Source organism: Tetrao urogallus (genome assembly GCF_951394365.1).
Source record: "Tetrao urogallus genome assembly, chromosome: 8".
NCBI lineage: Eukaryota > Metazoa > Chordata > Aves > Galliformes > Phasianidae > Tetrao > Tetrao urogallus.
In genome coordinates this window covers 28919258-28944900 of record NC_136821.1, presented here as the reverse complement: position 1 = coordinate 28944900, position 25643 = coordinate 28919258, and the positions used below count along the sequence as shown (strand labels likewise).

The 25643-nt window shown below is 43.2% G+C and overlaps 1 protein-coding gene across 2 annotated transcripts in view; it reads right to left on the bottom strand.

The window, feature by feature from the left end:
* The window catches only part of TMEFF2 (transmembrane protein with EGF like and two follistatin like domains 2), a gene marked incomplete at both ends in the record, with an annotated part of 106055 nt that overhangs the window by 6533 nt on the left and 73879 nt on the right, over positions 1-25643 (bottom strand). Inside the window, 2 exons of one of the 2 annotated variants that reach the window (XM_079539027.1) lie at positions 17738-17797; positions 18653-18801. In XM_079539027.1, coding sequence (XP_079395153.1) covers positions 17738-17797; positions 18653-18801 — 209 coding nt within the window. Of the gene's footprint in view, positions 1-17721; positions 17798-18652; positions 18802-25643 lie in introns of both variants that reach the window. The other variant, XM_079539028.1, reaches the window with a different exon arrangement.

Sequence of the window (25643 nt, the reverse complement as noted above, 5' to 3'; positions counted from 1 at the left end):
AGAACATGACATGATAGCCTATCATGTAAGATTCACTAGTCAAAACAGATTATTTTTAAACACATTGAGGCCAGATGCTGCTTTGTATATACCGAAGCCGCTTATCGTCTTCTTGCTAGAAGTCTCCTTCTGGTTGCACGTTGCTCTCCGGCCTTTCTGTGGATGGCAGGGAGATGCTAAGCTCTTTTGCTGGGGTAGGAAGCTGGGGCCTTAAGTTTCCCCACTGGGACTGATCTTCATTCTCCTGATGGATTATTCTTTGAAAAGTTAAACTAATTATTTAAAGCTATCTTGTCTAAATTCCTTAATTTATCTGTCTGTTCCTGTTCTCCCTTTAATAAAAAAGTTGGAAGAATTATTTCAGATATACTTTTAACCTCCAGCTTAACCATACGTCTTTTCTTCAAGGTTCTTGGAAGCTGAAAGAGCTCCAAGACGATTCTCAGCTAGGGTCTCAGTGAAGGCTAAAACTCAAACCATGAAGCAGTCTGTCCAGTTGCGACCTGAGTCTGCAAGCGACAAAAACAAGGCATTTCCCATTCTTCAGCAAAGCAGAGGCACGGAGCATCTTGAGTAGCACCTCTGGCAAAGGGGAATTAAACCCATTAATGCCCTTGATGAAGATCACATGAAATACTCTTGAAGTGCACTAAAAATTCCTTCCAGGCCTAAATTCCTGCAATCCACTGGGAAAAAGAGAGATTAAAACCTAGTCAAAACTAGGATTCTTATGTCCTGCCAGGCACTTAACAATCAGTTCCGCAGGGCTATTAATCCTATTGTTCTGTTGTTCATTGAGCCTGGCTGAAACGTGGAATTCCAGGTGACTTCAGGCAAGCCAAGTGCAGAGCCACAGTCTGTCAATCCTCATCTTAGTATTTAGTGTGTATGGGTATAATAATGGACAGGTCACATCCATATGTTAAAATATTGGCTGAAGTGTGGTGCTAATGCCTTGTGTACAGTCAATGCTGCGGAAAGTCCCGCAAATACATAAATTTTATCAAATGAAAGAGGAGATGGTGAATGATGTGCAGTGAAAGCTATTTTGACACCTACCTCATTGAAGACAGCAGTTATGGAGAACTGACTTAATAATTTAAATCTTTTAATAATACTGAGGTCAGTCACACTGGCAGCCAAAAGCTCTCAATGATATTGAGGTACTGACTCTTTTCATGTCACATTTTCAGGGGATTTATATAGGGTGGGAAGGAATTTTTGTGTCAAAAATACATCCTTAACCTTCCCAACCCTTTTTGGAAATCTGTTCCCCTTTTCTACACCCTTGGCAGCCCTCCCACGAGGATGCTGCAAAGCACAGCACTGGGAACTTACTTAACAAAGCTCTTCTGATCTGTCTGATCATGTTGGTTAGACTATTCTTACCTGTAATCTAAATAAAGGTCCAGAGAAGGATGCCCTGAGGTTTGTGAGAGAGACTGGCTGGGAATGGGAGACCTTATCCTGTGCATAAACCAAGGGACAGGACATGGACCTCATCTGCTACTCTTTTTAAGAGAAAAGCAAATTACCTCAACCCAGCAACGCTTGCACTACATGCAGAAATTTCAATACGCTACAGCAAAGTCAGAAGGAATGAAGTAGAAACGGTGTCATAACTGAAAGTTCAAAACTGCTTTAGCAGGGTTTTTGACACCTTCCTCCTCCTAACAGGAACTGAGGCCACACACCAACTCTGAGGGAGAGGGTCGTCAGCAGGCTTCCTCCTCACTAGCAATGAAGAAGCATCCTGACAAATCCTGGCTCTGCAGTCTGCCAGCACAGCCCTACTTCCTCACTGGCAGCTGCTCTGCTCTGACCTATTAATTATCTTGACAAAGTACTTCGTTCTTAACACCTTGTTGCTGGAGATCTTGTGAATATTGTCTCTTCACAAAGAAGAAAATACGTGAAAGAATCTGCCTGACAACTGCTGTTTCGGTAGGCATTGGACTGGAAACTGTGGAGGAAGTACTCACTGCCACTCCAAAGGGGATTCACCAGCCCACTCCCCTTGGAAGCCCGTGGAGGAGGGACACCAGATGTCAGATGATGATGGCTGGCACCAGTATGCTGTAACCCTCAGCTACACGCATCCTGCAGCCACCCAAGTATGCATTTCAGGCTAATCCTCCTACACAAAGTGCACAAAAATACCATCTCTACATTAGCTACTTCAACAAGAGGAAAAAAGAAACGGATCCTTATGAATTAAATTACATTCACTTCTTTTCTCAGGCACAAAACAGACTTGCTTGACACAGTAATTTATTAATTTTAAATGTCCCCATGCAAATGACTTTCCTGGAATAAGCTAACATCCACTTCCCTTTTTAAAAATAATCTAGTGCTTTTTACATTTGAGATGATGGTAGGATGTTCTAATATACTTGAAAAAAAATATTGTGTCCTCTCTTTTGCAGCAGTGTATTGTAATTATTCAAAATGCTGCCATCATTTATTACAGAAGTGAATGAATTAAGACACTAATAGCCCCCAGAAATCAAATGGACAACGTAATATTTTAAGCCAGTCAGCTATATACGTCAGAGCTAACTCTAAACTTCTGAAATGCAAGAGTACTTCTACTAGCAGCACCTGTGGATGGTTCTTCCCTATTGGAAAAGACCGCTTGACATCAGGCAACCCGTTCATCTTTTTCCTGTACAAAACCTCTTGTTGAAGGAGAGGTGACAAAACACATCCACACTTGGGTTCATCACTGCATGGTTCCAAGTTGGGTGCACGCTGCCCACCATTGGGTCCTCTTAGGTTTTCACTGCAGAACTGAGGAGGCCTTCAGCTCCCCATATTGTCTCTGTGTGGGCTGTCCTCAAGGCACTTCCCCATGCTTCTGGGAATAAACTAGACTTCTTGAAGACCATCACTGTGAGGGCAGGTCTCAGGACCTGCAATCATTTCTATGGGTGAAATGTAATAGCGTGAGGCCTTATTGTAGATGCATCAAAGCCCTGGGTAGAAGGGACCTGACAGTTTGTGCTTTCTTCTTTTGTACCAGGATTGAATAAATCTGCGTTAACACCATTCCTGGAATAGATTAAATCCCTCGGTTTGCTAACTCAGCCAGTTTCTGGCTTGCCATTGATGCCCCTGTCACTCAGGTCTCCCTGCAGAAGAGAGGCAACACTGGCCCAATGGAGCTGCTCCCTCCCTGCTCACTAACCAAGAGAGCAGCTGGGCCCGTAAAGGAATAAAAACAGTGTTTTTTATCCTCCTCTGTGATCTCCTTAGGCAGCTCATGACAGAGCCCTTAAGAGGATGAGTTAACATTATCATTATTGTAATTCTGTTGGGAAAAAAGTTGGTGTCAGTGCGGAGATTTGTAAGGCTCCCTCCAATTAGGCCGCACGCCTGAAGGCAAAGGCTGCATCCATCACCCGTGGCACAGCATGGGCAGAGCAGATTGCACTGCTTCAGTGAGAAGGTCCTCGATGGCCCAGCAGATGGCTCGCCTTCCTGGCCATCCACCTCTCCTCCAGTGAGAGGTGCAGATGCTTTCCTCCACTGTCAGTGCTGGAGGTGGTAAAAAATGGACTATGGCTTCTCTCTATGCATCCTCCCCTCTGAAAAACTCTGCTGGAGATTCATAATTTGCTCTTTAATATCAGGCTAAACAGAGATGAAAACATCAGCCCTGTTTATGAACGTTTTAGTGGCAGAAGTTACTTCTTTGTATGACTGAACTGGGTCATCTCTGCAGACAACTCTGCAGAGCGAGGCAGAAGTCGGACAAGAGCAGAACAGGAACAGGAACCATAACGTGCTATCTCCCAGGTCCAAACCAGTGTGTTCCAGAAGGAGGAATTTTTGCACTTTCCAAGTGCCCCAGTGCAGGACCGGAACCTTTGTCCCTGCTGTGCAGCCCCATGCATCACTTACAAACATTAAACGTCTCCCCTAGAGCAAACTCAGCATTGCTACTAAGAGCACTGACAGAGCAACAGTAGTTAACTTCGTTAAGTGGTGATTTAGGAACAAAACTCAAACTTGACTGAGTGGTGTACTGCTGTTTCTGCTTTGTGTACTATCATGCATTTTCTATATCAAAGTAGCCTTGCTAATGCAGCGCTCAGAGAGCAGCTTATTTATATGTAGATGCAGCTATATGACATTTCCAAATGCCATCATTTGCATATGAAGGTTCCACTTTTTTTCCCCCCCCTTTGAGTAAACAGAGTCTGCTGCTACTCCAAAGCAATGCCTTCACAAAAGAAGAGCTTTCTGATAACCATCATCCTCCTTAAGCAACTAAAAAAACCTGAAACAACTCATTTTCATAACTTGGCAGCCTTGGCTATCAATGGTGTATGCAGGCCAGTCTTTTGATTCACAGCTCCAACCTTGGTACCAAACACAGTGCATGGAGAGCAAACCTGCAAGATCTTAAGATTTCCTATGCAATGGCTAGAGACAATCTGCAGGATGCATCAATATCTGCAAATAGGCCTCAGACATCTGATGGAACTTGTGGTCAACCTAAAAAAAATAGGCAGTGGGTCAAGCTCATTATAGCTATGAAGCTAGAATTGATTTTTGTTGAGGATCTGTCACTTTGGAACAAGAGCAAGAGCTTGCTGCAAGAGCTGCTTGGGACCTCTGAAACTTTACGTTACACTATGAAAGCCAAGTGGACATTACATATGCAGCTTTCCTGTCAAAGAAAGATAAGGCAGGAGCAGATGGTATGTGGGCAAAGTTTCAACCTGAATACATTGCCTTCTAAAAACCTGCAGTGCGAAGGAGACATCCCAGTTTCAGTGCATGAGGCAGATGAATGTGTTATACGTGCATTAAAGAGCTGCTCCTCTGCTGCCTGATCTCTGAGAAGGAGAAGCATCCACCATGGTTCTTATGGAGAACACAGACCCTTAATACCTCAGTCCTCTGAGGCCCTGCAAAGCATGGCCGAGTACAGCCAGAGATTCCTCTGTACAGTACTGGGGTGTCAGCAGAAAGTGTGGGAGCACTGCTGCTACATCATGTAGCACATAATGGTATAACGGGCAGTCAACTGTCCCCAGCTCACAGTGCATCCCAGCTCCTAGGCAGTGAGAAGACCACCCCAAGGTCATCCCATCCTGCAGACATGAGGTGGAACACCCTCCTGTAAGCAGCCTTTTGTCAGGTGATGACAACGGGCGCTTCCTGACTGTAACAGCAGGCACAAGAACCCCAGAACTCATCTTTAATCAGGGCTGCAGCCTTCTTCACCAAGGCTAATAGAGTTTTACCCAGCTGCCAATGTATTTCTAAAGGAACTTCATGCCCTTGATTTGGTAGATAGCATCAATACGACAAATGGGACAAGGCGCCAGGAAGCTGATAGATAATTTTGATACAACCCTAAAAACAGTGATATTTGTACCCTTTTGATGCTTTTCCAACAGTAGGTAGATATGCACGAGCAAAGTTTTAAGATGTGTGTCAAGAATATTGATGTGCAAGATGAAGATTGTTCAACCAGCTCTGCCACAGGGGATGGCAGCATGATCAATGACAATTCCCATAACCAGGAAGGTGTGTGGGGAGGGGACTTGGGATGCTGTGCATTTTAGAAATAAAGGGGTCTGCCATAGTGGTATCTCTGTCCACCAAGGATGCACCTTTTCCTTCATGGGATGAAGGAAGGGGAAGGCAATGCTCTCCGTACTTGGGGGACTCTGCTTGTCGGGCTGCCACGCAGCTCTTATCAGCTGGACTTCTGTTTGGACTGAAGGACTACGTGGGAATTGAGCTGCCTACACATTTCATAAACACAACAGGATAAAGCATGCTCCCTTGTTCAGATGGAAGAAACAGATACATCGGGTAAGACCTGTGAACAAACATTTGGTGTAGATTTCCTATGGAGGAATAATGAAAAATGGCAGTGTAGCACCCCGTGTGCCTCACAGTTACAATCCTAATTCAATTCGAGATTCCTGACCTACCTCTGGAAATATGGATGTCAAACTCATTTTTTTCCTCTCCCCTTCAATCCCTCCACTAATGTGTACTCCAAAGGCCACAAATTCAGATATAATCCCAGTGTCCTCAGGCTATTATTCCAGCTCCGGCACCTGTAAAGGTGGCTGGCAGGAGTTTTTGCATTGACGCAATTGGTGACACTTCCAATTTTTAAGGAACACATTGCTGAGAACTGCTTTTAGGCAATTTAACAGCAGATTAACAAAGCACATTTTTGCACCTGTGCAGAGGTGTACCTACCCACTCTACTTACCTGATTACATTCAGAGAACACGTACATACTATGCAACAAGATGCTGTATTTTCTATCAAACCTCACCCTGTCTCTTCAGTGATGTGAGTGGTTTTTACTGACAGAAGGATTGGGCAGACAATCAATGAAACAAAGCAGGAGCTTCATTCTGAGATGCTGCTGCAAATAAAAGCATACCCTAATCCAGTTACCAGGCTGTTCCCTAACTTCCAATAGGAACTCTAGGTCTGAATGGATTGTTTTCTACTGGGATCAATGGATGGCATGAAGCGCTACTTGAAAAGGTCTCTGATTTATTTTTAGGCCTGCCACCACGATGCTGCTAGAATTTACTGTTCGGTTGCATGCTTTGAGCAAAGCTTTCAGAAAATTACTATTGAGAGCAAGTGTGAATGGCAAACCTGTCAGAGAGGTTTGATGGGTGGCATGCAGATGGAAAGGTTAGCCCTGTTGTGTGACAGACTGGACAAGGACAGCATTTTGGCTGTAGGGTGTTTCCCTCAACACTTTTGACAACCTGAAGGTTCCACACTCCTAATTTTGCACTAACTTTATATTCCACTTTGATTACTCTAGGCAATTTTTTTTTTTATTGGAGGGGCTTGTATCTATAAGGTGCTCCCATGCTGGCATGTAACACCCACCAGGCCCCTTTTATCCACTCTTTTCTTTCTCAACACAACATCCGTGCTTGCAAGAACATTCCGCCCAAGAGAATCAATCCAGGAAACTGAATAAAGAGCTGCAGAATTATGGGCGAGGATGTGTAGGAAGACAGGAGACTGAAGCAAAAATGCCCAGCTCCTCTTCATGCTATTTTGAATGCTTCTTGAATCACGTACCTTGCAAATCCCTTGTGCAAAACTTAGTTATTTTAGTTAGCAGAATATGACCCTGAATGGCTGAAGACTATTCAAGAGAGAAGCCAAATGTAGACTAAAAAGCATGATTTCAGTCTAGCTTGTCACTGCTTCTGTTCAAGTGAGTTGGAGAAATAAACATTTTATTGGCATGTTGGAGAATGGGGATCACTGCATGTTGGGGAGACGAACCCTCCTCAGTTTGCTGGCCTCTATTCTCTCATCTCCCTCGACTCTTGCTTCATAAAATGGTGATGGTAACAAGACCATGCAGCCAACAACTTGCTTTCTGTATCTGCTCCATTCAGCTGCTGTGATCTTAAGCATCTGTTCAGTTTTTAGCAGACTGTATGTTAGAAATTCCCACTGGGTAACGAGGAGTTTGATACGTTTCCTCTCCCATGTCTGAAGCCAGAAAGACATCCCTAACTAGTCTCAATTTTAAGTATAAAAGAAAATACTAAAACAATATGAAAGGCCACTATAGCAAAAACTTCCGTATTCTTCTACCTAATTTATCAAAGATACGCTTTATTTCTCATCTGTCACTAAACCTTGCAATCACAGGAGAAGACAATAATAGGACCAAGCCCCAAGCCTCTACTTGTTGGTTTTGCAATAAAAGGGGCCAATCCTGTCATGTAAACTGAAGTTATCTTTTTGTTACTCAAATGATAAAGGTCTATCATTGAGATACGGCGAGAAGACTGCCCGCTCCTAGAAGACATGCTGCATACCTACCACCAGCTGCAGGAGCTCAAAGGGCCCCCAAAATCAGCTCAAAACAAGCTGTGGGAGTTGACCCCCAGTTTGCTATTGTGTTCCTGGGATGTCCATCTCCTGTTCAAATCTCTGTGGAAATACCACGGTCTCCACATCAATGCTCTGTGACGTGTGACCAGACATGTCATGAGCAGGACCTCACATGGCTATTCGTTTGCACAGAGACCAGCAGAACTTCCTCACGTTCTGAGGTTCATCGCTGGTCACAAAGACAAGCACTGCCACGGAAGTTTATCAGGAGGGTCACTTGTATAAACAAACACCTGCACTCACTATTTTTACACACCACTATTAGTGCCTTACATAACTGCAGCAGAAGGGAGCTGCAGGGACGGCATTTGTGTAAATAGCAGGATTGGTACTTCATCTCAGCACATGCCCCTGGCACTAATATTCAAAGGGGGAGAAGCTGAATGGATTAAAAAAAAAAAAAAAAAAAGAGCAATTTATAGAAATTGAAAATTTAATAAGAATAAAGATGGATTAAAAATGCCCAGAGAAATCACAAAGCCATTTAAATTCAATGGCTGTTCTCCCACTAGCCTCAACGAGGCCAGAACTCTGCCTCCTGCCTCTTTAAATCTCACTCCCTCTTCTAACCGCACTTTAAACAGCTGACATCCTCCTGTCCAGCCAAGGCCCTTTAAATCACTGAAACGCAGCATAGGGAAAAAATCTGCGGTGCCAGATGCGTCTGAGCCCAGTGGCAGCTCTAGTCGAGGCAGGCTGCACCAGAAGATGTTTAGCATATATTATGCCAGACAAAACACTAACAGTTTATCAGTTTCAGTATTATGGACCAACAGCACGCCCTTCCCTGGCTACTTCATTTGCAGAGCACACAGACAGGTGAGATGTATGCTACTTGATTTCAGAACAATGTTTTTTTACTTAATCCTTTCCCATCCTAGCTAGATGGAAGTACGCTTCTGTTATTAAATGAAATTGTAAATGAAATACCCCAGGGAGGGGGTGTTTTTGATGTACACCTGACACAGCTTAAAACCACAGATGAAAGAGGGAGATTAAAACCACAGGGAAGGTTTGAATTTTTTTTTTTTCCTTCCCTCCTAAAAAATATTTTTGCCATTATGTAACGCTGTCTAAAATACACAACAGCAGTGGGCAAAGAACTGCATTTCAATTCAGCGCCCATCAAATTACGAGATGCGCTGCCACTGCTTACATAATAGCACATTTTGGTTACAGCTGTTGCATTCCAGGAGGGCAGCTTCACGCTGCCAACCTAACGCTGATGGGTACAGGCTACACGACAGCCTTGGTGGGGGAGAAGTCACCTTGCTACGCAAGTGGATGCTGCTTTTCCAAGCTCTCTTTTTAGCAGCTCTTCCTCCCGCTTGCTGGTCCAGATGTGCACCTCCAACCACCTGAACATGGAGCAATGCCTCTCTGGAAAGAGGCAGTGCAGAAAGGAGAGCAGATATGCAAAACGCTGCACCTCTTGCAGCATTGCCTATTCACTATCAGCAGTATCCATTTCTCCTAAGCCACGAGTTCTTGTCACTGATGGTTTCAGTGTCTAATACACAGAATGTGAGGAAATAGGAAAAGCATAAGCATGTTGCACAGCTTGAACAACCAGTACCAGAAGCAGGTTTTAATGGATGTGTTCAACAAAAAGAAGTGGAACCACTCAGGAAAGTGGACCACAGAACTATAGAACGGTTTGGGTTGGAAGGGAGCCTTAAGATCATCTAGTTCCAACCCCAGCTATAGGCAGAGATACCTTGCCTGTCTGCTTTCTTTACCAATATACCTGAAACCAAGCAAAAACGGCTACTTTTCTCCCCACAGCCTGAAGGTCTATTAAAAATAAATACACCAGTTCTTCCTTCTCTTCTCTAAACAAACCCCTTTTCCTTCTACCAGATGCATTTGCAATTCCTGTGTCTATGTTAAAGCCTTATTTATCTTTAGGCTCAGGTTACCATTTCACGTGTTGAAATGAGCAAATAATCTTGTGTTTGTATCCTAATTTGACATGATGACACTCCTTCTGGGAAAGATGTTTCAGTCAGTTCTGAGTAGCAACCTCCCTTAACATGCAACTTATTTTTCACAAGTGTCACATGCTTTCATCTCGTGATTTTTGATATCTAACATTTCATAAAAAACGCCAAAATATCCTATGAAATAAAATTCTGAAGAAATTCAGTTCTATGAATATTTCAAAATATTTTTTTTGCATTTCAGACTAGATCAAACATGAATACTTAAATGCTGATGTCTCCTGAAAATGGATATTCCAGCAGCTCATTATAACTTTAACTCTCAAATCCTTGGGAAGAATTCCTCCTATTGGCAGGCTTTCAGAAACCTAAAATAGAGCTGCTAGGCATAAAAATACACTTCTTCGTACCCATCAACTAATTCAAATGAGTGTTGTGGATGGCAAACAGCCACTGGGCATCACCTCGAGCAGCATCTTTCAAGGACAGCTGGAGCTGATGAAAGTGCCTGGAGCATGGGTAGGACCAAGGGTGAGAGAAATTCCATCCCACCCCTAACCTGAATCCAAACAGATCTATCTCTTTACAGACTCTATTTAGAAATAAGGTAAAAACTTGAGAAATCAGGCCTGCTTCAAGCTGTAATACATTTTAGGAATCACACTTTCATGCTCTACGATCAACAAAAGTATACTTAGAAAGAGTATCATAGTGAGAAAACAAAGGAACAACGAGAGAAGGAGAACTCACCTGCATCCAAAGATTTAGGCTCATGATGAAAAGCTCCACAAAGGAAGGATCTCTAGAAAGAGACCCTTCCCCAGTGGCAGTCAGCCCTTAAATGGGGTCTAAGAGAGGTGCAGCCAGGCTGCTCCCCTTCCTTGTCACACAGCTGAATTGTCTTCACCTGTGCTCCCAGTGCTGACCCAGGTCTTGCCTCATCAATCAGTGGTGCAGGCAGTGACTCAACAGTTCCCATACACGTGTGTAAGCAGGACAGGCTCTCTTCTTTTTCCTTATTCACTCCTCTGATCAAAACCCATGGATATGGAGCAGAGGACAAAAAGATTACTGGGTACTGGAAGGTTTGGATTGCTCAGGAAGATTTCTACGTTCCAAATAAGACGAAACACAGATAAACTGCTTACGTGATGGCATAAAGGAAAAAAGGAAACATTAGGTTCTTTGCAAAGCAGAAGAAGAAGACAGAGTTTGGAACACGCTTTCTGAATCTTGCATGGTTCAAATGCAAACTGATGGGAAAACAAACTTGTCTTACAAACTCCACTCCCGTCCTCAAACCCTGACTAAGCTTCACGTCCAAGACTTCAAATATTTCAGTGGAGCTGGAACAGCAAAATAGCCTCATCCAACTTCATGGTTCTTAGGCTGCCTATGTCTGCCCTGGTGCAAGCACTTGTTTTTCCTGTTCATCCCCTGCAGATCAAATTCTTAGCCTGGACATACTGTATTTCCAGGCTGCAGCCCTTCTGCACAAATGAAATAGCTTTTATTATAATGCTCATTTACAACATTACTGGATTTGTTTACGAGGGGAAAAAAGCAGAAACCAATTCTGCAACTTTTGATTCACATTCATTAGTGATTAAATTAAGGGCTAAGCTTTAAAGGCACAAATGGAAATGCTTTTTTTTTTTCTTTTCCTTGAGCTACATAAATTTCACTAAAGAGATGTCTAACAATTCACCTGAGACCCAATTTCAGTTTTAATGCTAACAATTACAGGTTCCATGAGCACGACACCGGGAAATTGTAAGTAATGAAAAAATGCAATTTCTCTCATTACAAAACCACGTAGACAAAAAAATAAAAACCCAAAACAAACAAAAATCCAAACAAACGAGGCACATTTTATCCAGCCTATCATATGCAATTCAAAGTTAAAGGAGAACTCTCAGGATCTAAAGATGAACTGCTCTGTATAAGAAGAACGCTACATGGAACTACTGCCAGTACCAAGACAATTACATTAACGCTCCAGATTTTCCCATTTTAGAAAGAAATCATCTGGTTCTCATGATGACACAGAAAAATGCCAGAGTGGGACTTTCTGCTCTGCACCATTTGAAAACTAGGAGTTAAATGACAAAAAGTAGCAGCTGCAATTTTTCATTTAAAAGAGCTCCCAGGACAAGTGAAGGTTCAGGGACCAAGCTGACATTGCTGGCCACTCAGACTTTAGCTCAAATGTAGCTGACAGTGAGATTTATTAACCTACCAGCTGGCCTCTATCTTCACTTTTTTCATTTCCTTCTGGATATCGCCAGCGATGGAGGAGCTGAAAGGCAGCAGAGGAGCTAGAGACCGGGGTGCTATCAGAACACAGTAATCTCTCTTCGGCCTTTGAAAATCATTCACAAGAATCCCGAGTTCATAATTTTCTGATACGTGTTTTACAGTCCTGCTATGAAGCTGAGCTACACACAGTCATTATTTGTGAATAAATGCTATATTACTCTCTGTAAGCTTGATTTTGGAAGCCTCCAGATCCCAGACAGAGAATGGAGAACTCCTTCTGGCTGGCTTTTGTGGAAAGCCTTTCTATCAGGATTACCCAGACTAGGAATGCAAAGCAGGACCAAAACAGCCTCTCCCCCTGAAATCATTCTGTAAGTTTAGACCAGCTCTCCTCTTACATCATTTTGCACAGATGTGTCCCAGACTTCAGATATTTGTAGACCTCTGCATTTTTGCACGATGCAATGTGCTGAAGGACATCCCTGCATGCGGGGCACGATGTGGTCACATCTCCCAGCGGGAGATGCCCTCATTGCTTTCCTCAAGTCAAAGGCCAAGAATACCTAAATTGAACAGTCTGAAATACTGCCTATACTGGGCTCTTTCATTGTTTTGAAGATCTTACGTGTCTTTTTTGCATTTGCACTATGAGTAAACCTTATGTGCATTTTAATTGCACTTGTAAATGCAGCGAGCAGTCCTAGCAACATTTAAATGCTTTACATTTTTAAGAAATGCATCAGTTGTATTATTCTTGTACTCACAAATGCCAGGAATGTGTGGGAGTGCGGGCAGCAGCAGCATTCCTGCTACCACACAGCTGTCAAAATAGTAAAATATATTCTTTTTTTTTTTTTTTAATTTTTTAAGTGATTTGCTGTAAAAGCAACAACATTTCCCAACTAATCTATCTGTTTAGAGACAACCTCTGACTTAGACTCTGCTACACTGAAAGCCAAGAAAATCTGCATAGGCAGGGATGCAATTTTCCTAGTGCTTTTATGAAGCTGCAGATGAGAAACGGTTTCTTTCTATCTGTGATGGATGCACGGTGCTCAACTCTGTGTCTCACTTGCTGATTCCATTAAGGAGAAAGGAAAGCCTGGTTCACAAAGGCAGAGCAGATGCCTGCACAATAGTTTATACACCATAGCTAAGCTCTGGGGCTTTATTATTATTCTTCACCGGTTTTACATCTGGCTGACATGGTAGTAGACAGAAAATATAATTTAAAGGGGCAATGTCAAGTGGTTTACACTCCAAACTTAACCTACTTGCAAAATCTTATAATCTGGAGAAAGAATCCACTCCGCATTCCCTATTTAATTCCTGGGACTGGAAAAAAAAATAGTCACGCTTTGTAGAGAAATCTGATGCTGCTGCTCTATTTCTTGGACCTAACTCAGGCACTGTTACAGATGATGAAGACAGTGACTGAAGTCAGGGAGCCTGTGAAGGAAGACGTCAACCCAGAGGTGCTTCCTACATGTTCTGGATCAGTGAGCCCACTCGCAGTATCTTTGATAAACATCACTTCTTCCCCCATTCAAAGGAATTAGAAGATAATGGTACAGAATGTTGGAGTTCAGTCACGTTTTAGGATATTTTTCTTTCTTCAAATATAAATATTCCGTGGTATTTGTTTTGGAAAAGGCATGGTCCAAGACCCTCCTTCATCCTTGGAGCAAAGATCTGCGGTTGTTTTGTGGCCTCCATCCCACAGGCTTGGCCCAACCAAGGGCAGGCGATGTGTTGACACAGATGGATGTTGCCCTTTTTGGTAGAGAGTTCAGTTTGCTTTGACAACACAGCCATCTGTTAGCAAGCAACCCAAGAATACAGCTCGAAATGACTGTCTGCGTGTGTGCATTTTCACCCAAGGAGACTATCATGGCTGAAAACGCCTTTTTTCACCACTTCACTGCAGAGACTTGATCTAATCAATGCTCATAGAGGGAATTTTGTCTGGTCTGGAAGACTGTGTTATTGAGTAGGTCTATCAGATTTGTCAGTGCCGTCATTGACAATTTTCATGAATATATAACATAGAAATGTGGCTCATCCATATCCACTTATTCTTTGAAGTGCTTGTGAAAAAAAATCTCTGTAAGTTGATAATGAAAAAGGATAAAATCAGTAAGGGGTATAATTGCTAATATCCAGATCTTAAGGAGGGAGTGTAAGCATAGAAGAGCAAAAATAAACTGGCAAATGAATAAACAAGATGAAAACTCCTTGACTGTCCAGACTCCGAAAGCAAAAATGCTACCGAAACAGCCATCTTCTTTATACACCTAATGGAAAAATTCAAGAAAACATCCTTCACAGGACTTTCAGATGCTACTTTCTAAAACACATATTGCATTTAGAATGGTTAAAAATGTTCTTCCATGGAAACTGAGATCAAGCATGTTTCTACAGGATTTGAGGGAAAAGCCCCCACCAACTCATTTATTGGCTAAAACGAAATGCCATCTCTCAAGCATGATCAACATTAACGAGCTGGTATTTGTTGAAAAGAGTGACAACTGCCCAAAGTCTGATGCATCATTTGGCATGCCAGAAAAATGAGAGGGGCCAGAATGTGCAAGTAGAGGCACAGACACACACTGTGCTGATACATTTCCAACTTTAAAAACAAATCTTACCTCTATCAAGTATGAGCACTCAAAACAAACAAGGCTGCGCAAACTTAAAGTAAAGATTTCTGTTCCAAAGGAATGAGTGCTCTCAGCTCTGCAGACTGAAGGATTCATGTGTTCATTAGCAACGATCAATAGGCTTCAAAGAAGAACAGTAAGGAGCAAAGACATTGATTGAACAGACAGAACGAATAGCTAATAATAATAATAAAAAAAATCTGCTGGCTGTTCGGTTGTTTGCAAAGGAGCTGCCTCCCCAGGACCTCCAGATGAGAATGCAAGGGTTTTGGTGAAAAAATATGTACCGTTTGGTTACTACCATCTTTACAGAGAGCATTACCACTACATAAGCACAACTGATAACATACAATCAGAGAATCATTTAGGTTAGAAAAGACCTCCAAGACCATCAAGTTCAACCGTCACATGAATTTACCCAGTCCCATCACTAAACCATTTCTACAACAAATATCCCCACTTATTATTCTTGTACTAAACATAATAAAACTTTCATATCCTTTATAGAATGTGAGGATGGCATGAAGCTTCCTGCTGAATAAACTTTGAAGCCGGAACCTAGAACCTAGTCTCAGTTTTATACTGCTATCCCCCTTCCATTTACCTACTTGTTAAAGGCTGCAGTAACTACTTGTTCCAATGGTCCCTTTCTCCTAGGGTTTTCTTACAGTATTATGCCACAAACATTTAGGGAAACTGGAGTCGTGGCTTATCCCACATGAACTTGCAGCTTTTAACCTACATGCTGTTACTGTATGTAAAAGTGAAAAATTAGGTGGGAATAATAGTTAGGTGCACAGAAAGATGTACAGTCAGCTGCAGTAACCTGCTATAGTTCATTATACCAATGGATAACACCCAATGACACCGGCCCGTGGTACATCATCACTGCCCTTAAGAAACCCACTGGAGCCTGAGCCATAGCAGAAGGCCTGAAGATCTGCTAGCTGTGGTGAAATAACGGCACCTTTCTGTGCCACACACATACCTATTGGACATCACTGATGGTTCGGGATGTCTGCACCCATTTAGGGGACTGAGAAGCACCGTATCCCCTGCACAGCCCCATCACTTCTGGCTAGACCCATGGGCACACTCCTGATGCCTCAACGCATCTCTGCTGTAGACTCATTCCTTGGTGCTGTTGCTCTGTCCCTCTCCCTGCCCAATAACCCAGTTTCCTCTTGTGTTCCCTTCTTGGTTTCCATCTCACATCATTTCCCTGCAATCAATTTTCCCCTCAGGACTGCTACCCACACCTCTCCCATTTGAGTGTGGGCTGAAATATCATCTCTGCTAAAGTGAAACTGCTCTCCTCCTCCTGCCTACTCCTGAGCTGAAGGTGCCTTCTGTGCTCCTCTTCCTCCATGACCCCACGACTTTTCTTTCTCATCTCATTGCTGCTATTTCCTCCTCCACCCTAATCCTCAAGCTGCCTTTCTTCCCATTTTGTTACAATTCACTTGCTTCACACCCAAATGCACTAGGTTACCAGGCTGGAGCAGAATAGGATGGGTTATATAGCATCCAAAAAGAGCCTGCAGGCTTCCATTCTAATTTGGAGACTCCAGTTATCTCCCCAGCTCTCCAGCAAAGAAGAGAAAAGATCTAACACAGCTGTGCTTCTTGCTGTTGTTTCTGTCTCAAAATAAATCATTTTGTTCTACTTTGCCTTGCACCCTGCCCACCATGGGATACAACCTCAGGCCTCCCAGCTTTTTCAGAAAACTGACTGCAGACTTCTTTCCTTGCATGACTTCACCACGGAAGGGCTCCTTGGCAGTAGGAAATATCTGGACCACGGCACTTCTTTGATCTTTTGGAAAGTAATCCTGGCATCCATTTTCCATAGAAATTTCCTCCCTCGCTAATTTGTCCTGCAGTCACCCCAGTACCTCAAGCTCCTCTGGCTCACCAAGCCATCATTTATTCATAGCTCTATGTTTTAATCATCATGCATCATTGTTAAGTTGGAAGAGAATAATCCCTTTGTAACGGCTGGGTGTAATATTAACCCAAGGACATCGTGCATGCAGCACCCTGACAGCAGTGACCAAACTGAGTCATCACGCTGCACGACTCCCCCGGTATGAGATTTTAAGAGCTGTGAAACCATCAGCTGGACTTCACCTAAGCAATGCAGCAAGCTGCTCAGGTAAAGTCAGCAACTGGCACCTACTCTCTAAACAGCTACTTTCAAATTACAGCAATCTGAAAAACCTAAGCCACAAATACATCGCTTGACACGTTTTCACCTTGCCTTCTCAAATGCCTGAATTCTCAGCACGAGCTGTGAACATTAGCCTGCGTGCATACAAACACCCAAACCCACACATATATACACATTCAATTTTCTAAATCAGTCGTCCTGGGCAAAGGGTGTAAAACAAATACCTCCCAAACCTCACTGGCATTTGCATGTTTTTAATTTCAAATGCCGTATAAGGTTATTCAGCCATTATGTTTTACTGTAGCTTCTAAATAAAAACCATTTATCACTTAAAAAAACATTTAAAGAACCTTGTTAACTTTACAGGTAATAATATCTACTGTGGCAATGTTTCATGGTACCAGAGCTTTGCTATGGTCTGGATTTTCTCCTTCTTAAGCCTGCATATCATGAACAAAATACGTATATTCCATGCGTAGTAATTCAGTATTTTTCTGAATTACTTTTCTGAATTCAAAAACGTCCACTTGTTCTGGCAAACGGGTTACTGCATTTATTATTTTCACTGTCAGAATGGGTGTTTTATGTCTGCAAAGTGATAAAACCGGAAGAAGACCACTTATTAAGAAGAAAGATAGTTTCTAGGAACAGAAAGTAATGAGAACATAGTGGTTTCTTCTAAAGCAAACAAACAAAACCATAGTAGAAGACAGCCACCTCTGTAAAGAGAGGAGAAAAGTGACTCGGCGCAGCTCTCGCCAATGGTGATTCTCACATAATAGGAACCATACCTGCATAATCTGTCCGTGCGTAATGCCCATCTTCAGATTTTGTAGTTGTTGTAGTGTTATCTGTGGGAAAAGAAATACACTGGATTGCTTGGGGAGTCTCTGCTCGCTCCTGAATCCAACCCAGTACCCACACAAACCCACCATCCCTTCTGTGCACAGCATTGCTGCCGGCTGCAGGGCTCCCCTGGGTTTGCCAGGTGAAAACAGCAAGAGCGGGCTTTTTGGAATGAAACACCAAGCATCTTCCATTAAGAAAACACATTTTTCTAACAATAGGTGACAACAGATTGCACCTGGGATAAATACATCAGTGCAAAGCAGGACTTGTCATTTCTGCTCTATTTGAAGTAATTGGGGAGTTTTAATATGTACCCTGAAATGAACCTCCACGTAGGGTGGTTAACTTTAAAGAATTGGGAATAAGTGAGAATGTGTTCAATAGAAAGGTAGAGTGTGGCCTTGTAAGTAGATGTACCGAGGATTTATGGGTCAGAAGCTAAGGGGGGAAAAAGCTATTTAGTGTCTGAGTCCCAGTAGGCACTTTATTTACAGCAGCTATTTAAAGGCAAATTTCCATCATTTTTATTTTAGAACAAAACAGAGTTTTTAAAGCCAACTCAGGGCCGTGTGACAGAGCACCCTAAGAGCCGGGAAGGAAGCAGCATGGCAGTCATGGCAAACACGGCCAGTCTGCAGCTAGCATTAACAAAACTTCCTTCTAGGCACCGCTGGCATCCCACGAGCCCAGCAGATGAGAAACAAGCACCAGCACCATGCACCACACACATTACAGCAGCCTAATGGAAATGCGAGAAGTGCCAAATGAGAAGGCAGCCCCGCTTCTCTTTTTCTTTTTCTCTTCTCTGAGCAAAAATTGAAAACATTCTTTGAAATGAGTTTTGTTATGAGCGTTACCTTGACATCGACCCAAAGACATGACTTCAATTTTCTCCTGTTTCTGGCATGATGCCTCTTTGATTTGACATGCATTATCATAAGATTTCCCATCGGAAGCACAAAGAGGATTGAAGTTGGTTTGAGAACAGTCGATGTTGCACACACACCTGAAAAGACAGGAGAGAGAAAAAAGAAGAGGCTAATATGAGTAAGTTTTTTCCCGACATCATCAATGCATCTCAGAAGAGAGTGTTCCTATTTTCCTAACTGAATAATGTAAATCAACAGAATGAAAGTGGAAAATTCTGTTAAAAGGTCATTTGTATTTCTGGATGGAAAAGAATGCGGGAAAAGAGGAGAGAGAAAAGCGAGAAAAAGGACAGATTAAAAAGAGAGTTATACTTGGAAAACTAAATGACAGCATTACCAGCTGCAATTCTTGTAAACCAAAGAACATCCAAACAGATATGTCAGTAATTTATGCTGCTACGCCCTCTTGCAATTAAAGAAGCCACTAAATTTACCCCTGTTGAGTTGCTGCGCATTGCATGTAACTCAGCATCTGTGGGGCTTTGTACTGATTTATGATTTGGATGATAATGACGGCAGCCATATGCACTCTGATCATAATAAAGGAAGAAATGTTGCAACCACACCCCATCCGGCCGGGTAAAACCACCTGCTAAAGCCCAGAGTGACATCAGCGAAGCACCGTGTCCCACTCGTGAGCTCCTGGCTGCCCCACAACCTGAACCAAAAGCCAAGTAAGGACAATCGAGGCATTTAGATATCAGGAGGAAATTCTTTACTGTGAGGGTGGTGAGACACTGGAACAGGTTGCCCAGTGAAGTTCTGGATATCCCTTCCCTGGAGGCGTTCAAGGCCAGGCTGGATAGGGCTGTGAGCAACCTGATCTAGAGGGAGGTGTCCCTGCCTATAGCAGAGGGTTGGAATTAGATGATCTTAAAGATCCCTTCCAAACCGAACCATTCTGTGATTCTAAGGTTCCACGATTTGCTCCAAAAGCAAGGTCTAGATCTGAAACAACACTTTAACATGGCCATATCCACCAACAGTAGGCTGCAGTCTTTTTCTTTTAGGTTTCTCCTATTTCATCATCATCAGTGATGTCAGACACCCCTGGGCATCGTTGAAGGCAAGGCATGCTCATTTTCCATCCCCGGTGCCTCATAACAGACAGCCCAGCCTCAGCGAGGTCACATTAACACCGATGTGATCCCGCTCAGGGACAAAGCCAGAGGTTTAACCTAGCAGCTGCTTTGACTTCTCTGAGCATGTAATTGCACACGTGCCGCTATCTCGATTTGTCCTGGTTCCTTTTGACATTAAAAGCAGAGCAACACTAGTGCTGCTCCATCTCCAGCTCCACTTCAGCCTCACCACACGTGCTTACGGCTCTGCCTTTTGGAAGTTAAGCAATGGGAAGGCCAGGCTGCTAGCTTAAAAGTCAGCTCCTCTTCCATTCACATCAGGCACCTGGACCCCTTTGGGTGCAGGGAGTGGAGAGGGATGTACACAACAGAAGAACTTTGGTGGAACGGGCTTGGGAAGAGGATGTGCAGGAAATGAAGCGGTCTTGATCAGATTCCTCCATCACCCCTCAGCCTCCGCCCTCCACAAATGTGCCCAGCGTAACAAAAATCAGGGGAGCTGTGACTCGCCTGTGCTCAGACTTACTTTACTTAGGTAGATCACTACCACAACACTTCAGCTCAAAAGGAGGCCAAAGGTGAGAAGCATGGCTGTAAATTAAATTAAACGATTTCATAACTAGCAGAAGACGGGAGCCCGGCTCCCTGCATAACACTTTCACCACGCTGATGAATAAGCAGTATATAAGAAAAAATCCAGTCCATTTCCTAAGAACCTCCTTATCAGCAGAATAAGGATGTTCTGCTCTACCAAAATATTAACTGCCCTCATTTCTTCCTGCAGTCATTACCAGCTTCCCACCTTACTCACACTCATTTCATTAGGAACCGTTTACCGCTCGAGTAATCGGAATTTTTTCCACGTAGCTCCACCATTTGCATTTCAGATGGGACACATTCAGCCATATGCTCCTTTCTTGTAATAAAACAGCTCCGAAACAGCTTCAGTTCTCAACACCTTGCTACAAAAAATGAGTACAGGCTAATATCTATTATGTCTCAAGTCAAGAGACAATTCAGTCAATGAGAAAATTAAAACAAAAGGGTACTCTTTAGGGGAAATCTGGGCACCTTGGGATGCAATTTAAAAAATGCCGAGGGATGTACGAACCTATGCTTAGAGTTAGGCACACAAGAGACACATTTTCAAAGGTGTTTAGATGCTTAAAGACGCATGCAAACATTTTGTACGGGATTTCTGAGAGATCTCTCACTGATTTCAAAGAGCATTTCAGCGCCCATTAGGCATTTGCTTGCATCTTTTGATACCTTCCCGAAACCAAAGTTCCAAAATGACTTTTCCGACCTCTCTCAGCAAACGTGAGAAGAAAACAAAGATTTTCCAAAGCTCAGGTGTTAACTGTGAGGCCAAGCTTTTCCCCTCCCAGGAAGGAGCCCTCTAGCTGCATGCTATGAGCAGGATGAAGCACGCACTACTTGCACTCATAGCACAGTGCTCGTGCGTGAGGGACAGCAGAAAGGGGCAGCCTCAGCAGGACACCACACACTCAGGTCTCGTGGGTAAGGCTAATTTTCAGGGAAGACTACATAGGTGGAGAAAAGCACCATAATATACTCGTCAGCAGGATCTGCTTGCTGCGATGGGCTGCGTGCCATCCACCAATCGTACTTTAAGGCTGCACAACTAAGTCAACATTAAGTCTATGTCAGGAAAAGCTAAAGGTAAGGTTTCATCAGTGAGAGTAATGCACTGGGGTGCTGGCTCTGTTTAATTTATAGTGCTCATCTCATCAGGGAAGACGAGAGTATATTCGAGCACATTTTTCTCAAACCAGAGGAACAAGCAGGCTGCCATTTCAACCGTGCCCCCGAGGTTGAGAAGTGTAAATCGCAGAGAAGAAGATGGGGAGTTTTCTGCAAACGTCTGCATCCAGGCACGTACACAGCACACAGCAACCTTGAACAGGATCCATCCTGCCAGAACGAATACAGAATGAGTGGCACTTAACACGTGCCATTTAATGAGATCCTAGAGCAGTCAGTAAAGACGCCCTCTGTTTTTGAAGCATGATGACATACAGAAGCGGGGCTGTCTCCTGCTGAGCAAGCAGACCACACTATGATGTCCCTGATGAGGTCCCAGGCAGGTGGGACCCTGTCCTTTGGGTCCTGCAGCACATCGGTGCTGGGGCTGCTCTGTGCTCCTCCAAGCTGGCAGCATGGCAGCTTCCCACCTCTAAGGATCTTCACTACATCCCTGAATGTAAGTAATTTGGTCATCTGACCATTTTATCATCCTGGCCGTGACTTCCGATTATCGTTATATCAATAAATCTATCTGCTTGCTGTATTCCTAAGTGTAGTGCTGAGGAAAGCTTGGCAACAGAAAGGCTGACTGTTCTTTTCTTCGGGCTCAAGAAGCTGCGAGAAGGTTAATGAGGTCTCCTAAGGGTCACAGGATGAAATTGTACCCAAGAGCATACACAGAATACACATGTAACGTTTAGCCTTGCTTTCTACAGAAAGAAAAGCAGCTTAAAAGCATCTGGGAGGAAAAAGTGCTTCTAAGAAGTCAGCTGACACTCTACAGCTCCCCTGAGAAGCGAAGGAATACTGAGTGCTGTCCCACAGGCCTGCTGCTTCCTTCAGGTAATGGGGTTCACACATGTCAATTGATTAAAATCTGGGCTGCCACTGTAAACAGCCACTACACAAGGCTCACTTTCTTACATTTATTCTTCCAGGTCATTGCGATCATCTCTGATGAATTCAATGTCTTTTATACATTTTATTCTATTCTGTTTGGTACAATTAAAATCTTGGAGGAGCTGAATGCCCCACTTGGTTACTTTGCTGATCACAGAAGCATAAAACCAAAACAAACCAAGGAAACCTCCAGCCAGCAAACCAGGGCACCTTTCTCAGGGGATTCTGAGCAACCTGGTCTAGTGGGAGGCGTCCCTATCAATAGCAGGGGGTTGGAACTAAACGATCTTACAGTTCCCTTCCAACCCAAACCATTCTATGATTCTGGGCACTGACCTGGCCTCTGTAAGAACTACTGGTGTCAATAAACCTGCCCTGGGTGAGCACACTGGTGAGCACCTGCACTCCTCACTCTCCCCTCCTCTGCACACGACAGATGGTATTGTTCTCTGAGCAGTGTCTTTGCCTGCGGAGGGAATACCACTGAAGAGCAGATTCATGGCTCTGAAGGGCTGTCCCTGGAGGGAGGAACAGCATTTTAAGGTGTCTCAATAGGAAGAGAGGATAGTTCCTCACCCATAAAGTGGAGGAAAATGCTGCAATTATATTTCCTTAGTTCATGAATATAGCATGATCATTAGTGACACAGCGACGATAAAAAGAACCCCGTTCCACGTCTTATCTCCACTCCTAAGACAACCATCCTGTCTTTGTTCTCAGCAATGTATTACTGAAAAACAATTTTAAAAAATTACCACGCAATATCAGCATGTAGCCCGAGGAAGGTTTCATATGTAGCCTGATGGTAAGGAAGCAGATAAATGTGACAGTGCCTCTAAAAGAGCAGTTTTACTGGGAACAGATGCAGAAGCGTTTACAGAATGGCAGCTCTTCTCTATTCGACATATTTTAATTAGCCCTCTGTAGTTTGGAAACCTGAGAGCATTGTTGGTACTACTGCTGTTTATTAAAGATTCATATTCAGACTTCACTGGCCATGGGTCATTTGCTTTTTGGAAGCAGAGCAACAGAAAATTGTGTCTGAGATATCTGCAAAAAGTACTTAATGAAATGACTAACGTCTTCAGCCAAGTGTCTCGTTGATTACAGGGTCCAAACAGCAGAACAGCAATAAATCTGCCACAAAGAGAATTGTCAGTCAAGAAAAAAGGCATAAAACCAACCAGACAAGGAAGCTGGAGCTAAAAATGTGAAAATGCAAATCTAGTGTTATTTTTACTAGTCAGAGCTCTGATATTTGAGTGCATATGCTAATTTGGTCAAGTGTGAGATCCAGCCATGTCTCAGTGCACACTATTTTACAGGGAAAGCGATGTTCCATTCTGCAGTCATTTAAATATGTCGTATATTTTCTTCAGGCAAAAATAAAAAAGCAAGGAAAAACCAACAACATTTTGCAGCATAAAAAAAGCCCAAAGCCCTCCCTTTGCCATAAAGCGGCGTATAAATAAAAACATGGCTGTTGAACATTTATGGCATTTCCACCAGTGAGATTTCTTACCTTCCTCTGCTCTGACTAGAAAGCAGTGATCAGAAACTCAAATTTCTGGTCCTCTCTGATCTCCTGGCTCTCCATCTAGGACATTAAATAGCCACTAAAGCTAACCTGGCAGCACATGCCAGCACTGAGAGCCTTGCTATCACTCCCAATCGTCTTCTCCATCACTTGGATTCCTGCAAGGTTTTTGGTAGACGGGGCACCTTTGTTGACATAACCAGCAGGCAAGCTGAAACGAAGCCAGGCTTAACATTACGAATCGACACTCAAACATGCTTTGTAGTGGTTCATCTGGGTGTCCGCAGGCAGGCAGGAGGCCCCTTTACCCAGACAGCTTTGGGTATGTTTAATACATCTCAACACATCCCTGCGTGGAAATACTCCCACCAGATCTGAGCAGGGGCTGCCCAGGTTAGCCAGGTCAGGAAGGTCTGTACTCACATCTACTGTCTCCGCTACTCAGGCCATCTCTGTACTGCAAAGTCCCAGAAACATCAATATTGAGTCCGTATAGACTTCTAGTAGCTTGGCCAAGCTCAGCAGGGCTCTGCAGCATATGGAGCACAGCCCAAGAGGATGGCACTGAAATCATGTTCTTGCCAGGAGGCAGAACTGATGCAGACTGAACACTGTAAATGCACGATTCATACTGTATCCACATGAAATAGTACATACAGAATATATTTAGAATGCACACACACACACAGTTTTTAACACATCCCATGAATCATACCCATAAGATCTGCTGGGAGATTGAAATCCTATCACCACACACTTGAAAGCATCACTGAAAGGCTTAAAGTATAAAGGTACTGCACACCTTCTTCAAAATAAACTTTGTTTTATATTTGAGGTGGATGCAAAACTTCAACTGCAGTGCAGAACAATAAACAATACATATTTTATAATGGCAGCACAAAAATAGCATGCGATATTACTTTCCGGGATCTGCTCGTGCTTTTGCTCTGCTTTAAGATCACAAGAGAAGAAAAAGCATGGCTTATTTTGAGTGCCTCCCATTCAGTACTATATAGTTTTTTATTTTCCATTCTGGTCTTCTGCAGCTTGGCTTCTGCTCCGAGCATGTCTACTGCTCACAGTGGCTTCCCTGGATATTTTACTTATTTCAACTGTTCAATTGTTTATCTTCACCGTGAGTAAAAGGAGAAAAGCTTGATTCCCTCAGGGTGATGCAATGTTTCTGCATGGCATTTCAGCAGCACGCTGTTATTCAAACAATTAGAAATCACAGAGACCATGCACGGAATTATCGGCATACTGCATGGAGAGTTTTATTATTATGTAGTGCATAATGAAAATGATTTGAAGGACCCCAAAGCATCATAACAGAAGGAAGCGCTGAATAATCAAGTGATTTTTTTTGTTGTTGCTGGACTATGAGAGACCAAAATGTTGTTTACTGGACATATGTCAAGCTAAAATGCACTAAAGTGGTGAATATATTTATGGCTGCCCTTCCTTGCATACCAAACACGACATAATCTGTGAGAAAGAGAGCCTGAGTAACCGCTGTACAGCTGCCACGCTGCTGCTGGAGAGCAGGGAGTGGCCGGTAATGCTTACACAGAGGTAGGCATTTTTCTGAGCACATCTGCTCCAAGATTGTCACAATGACAGCTTACAAAGGCTA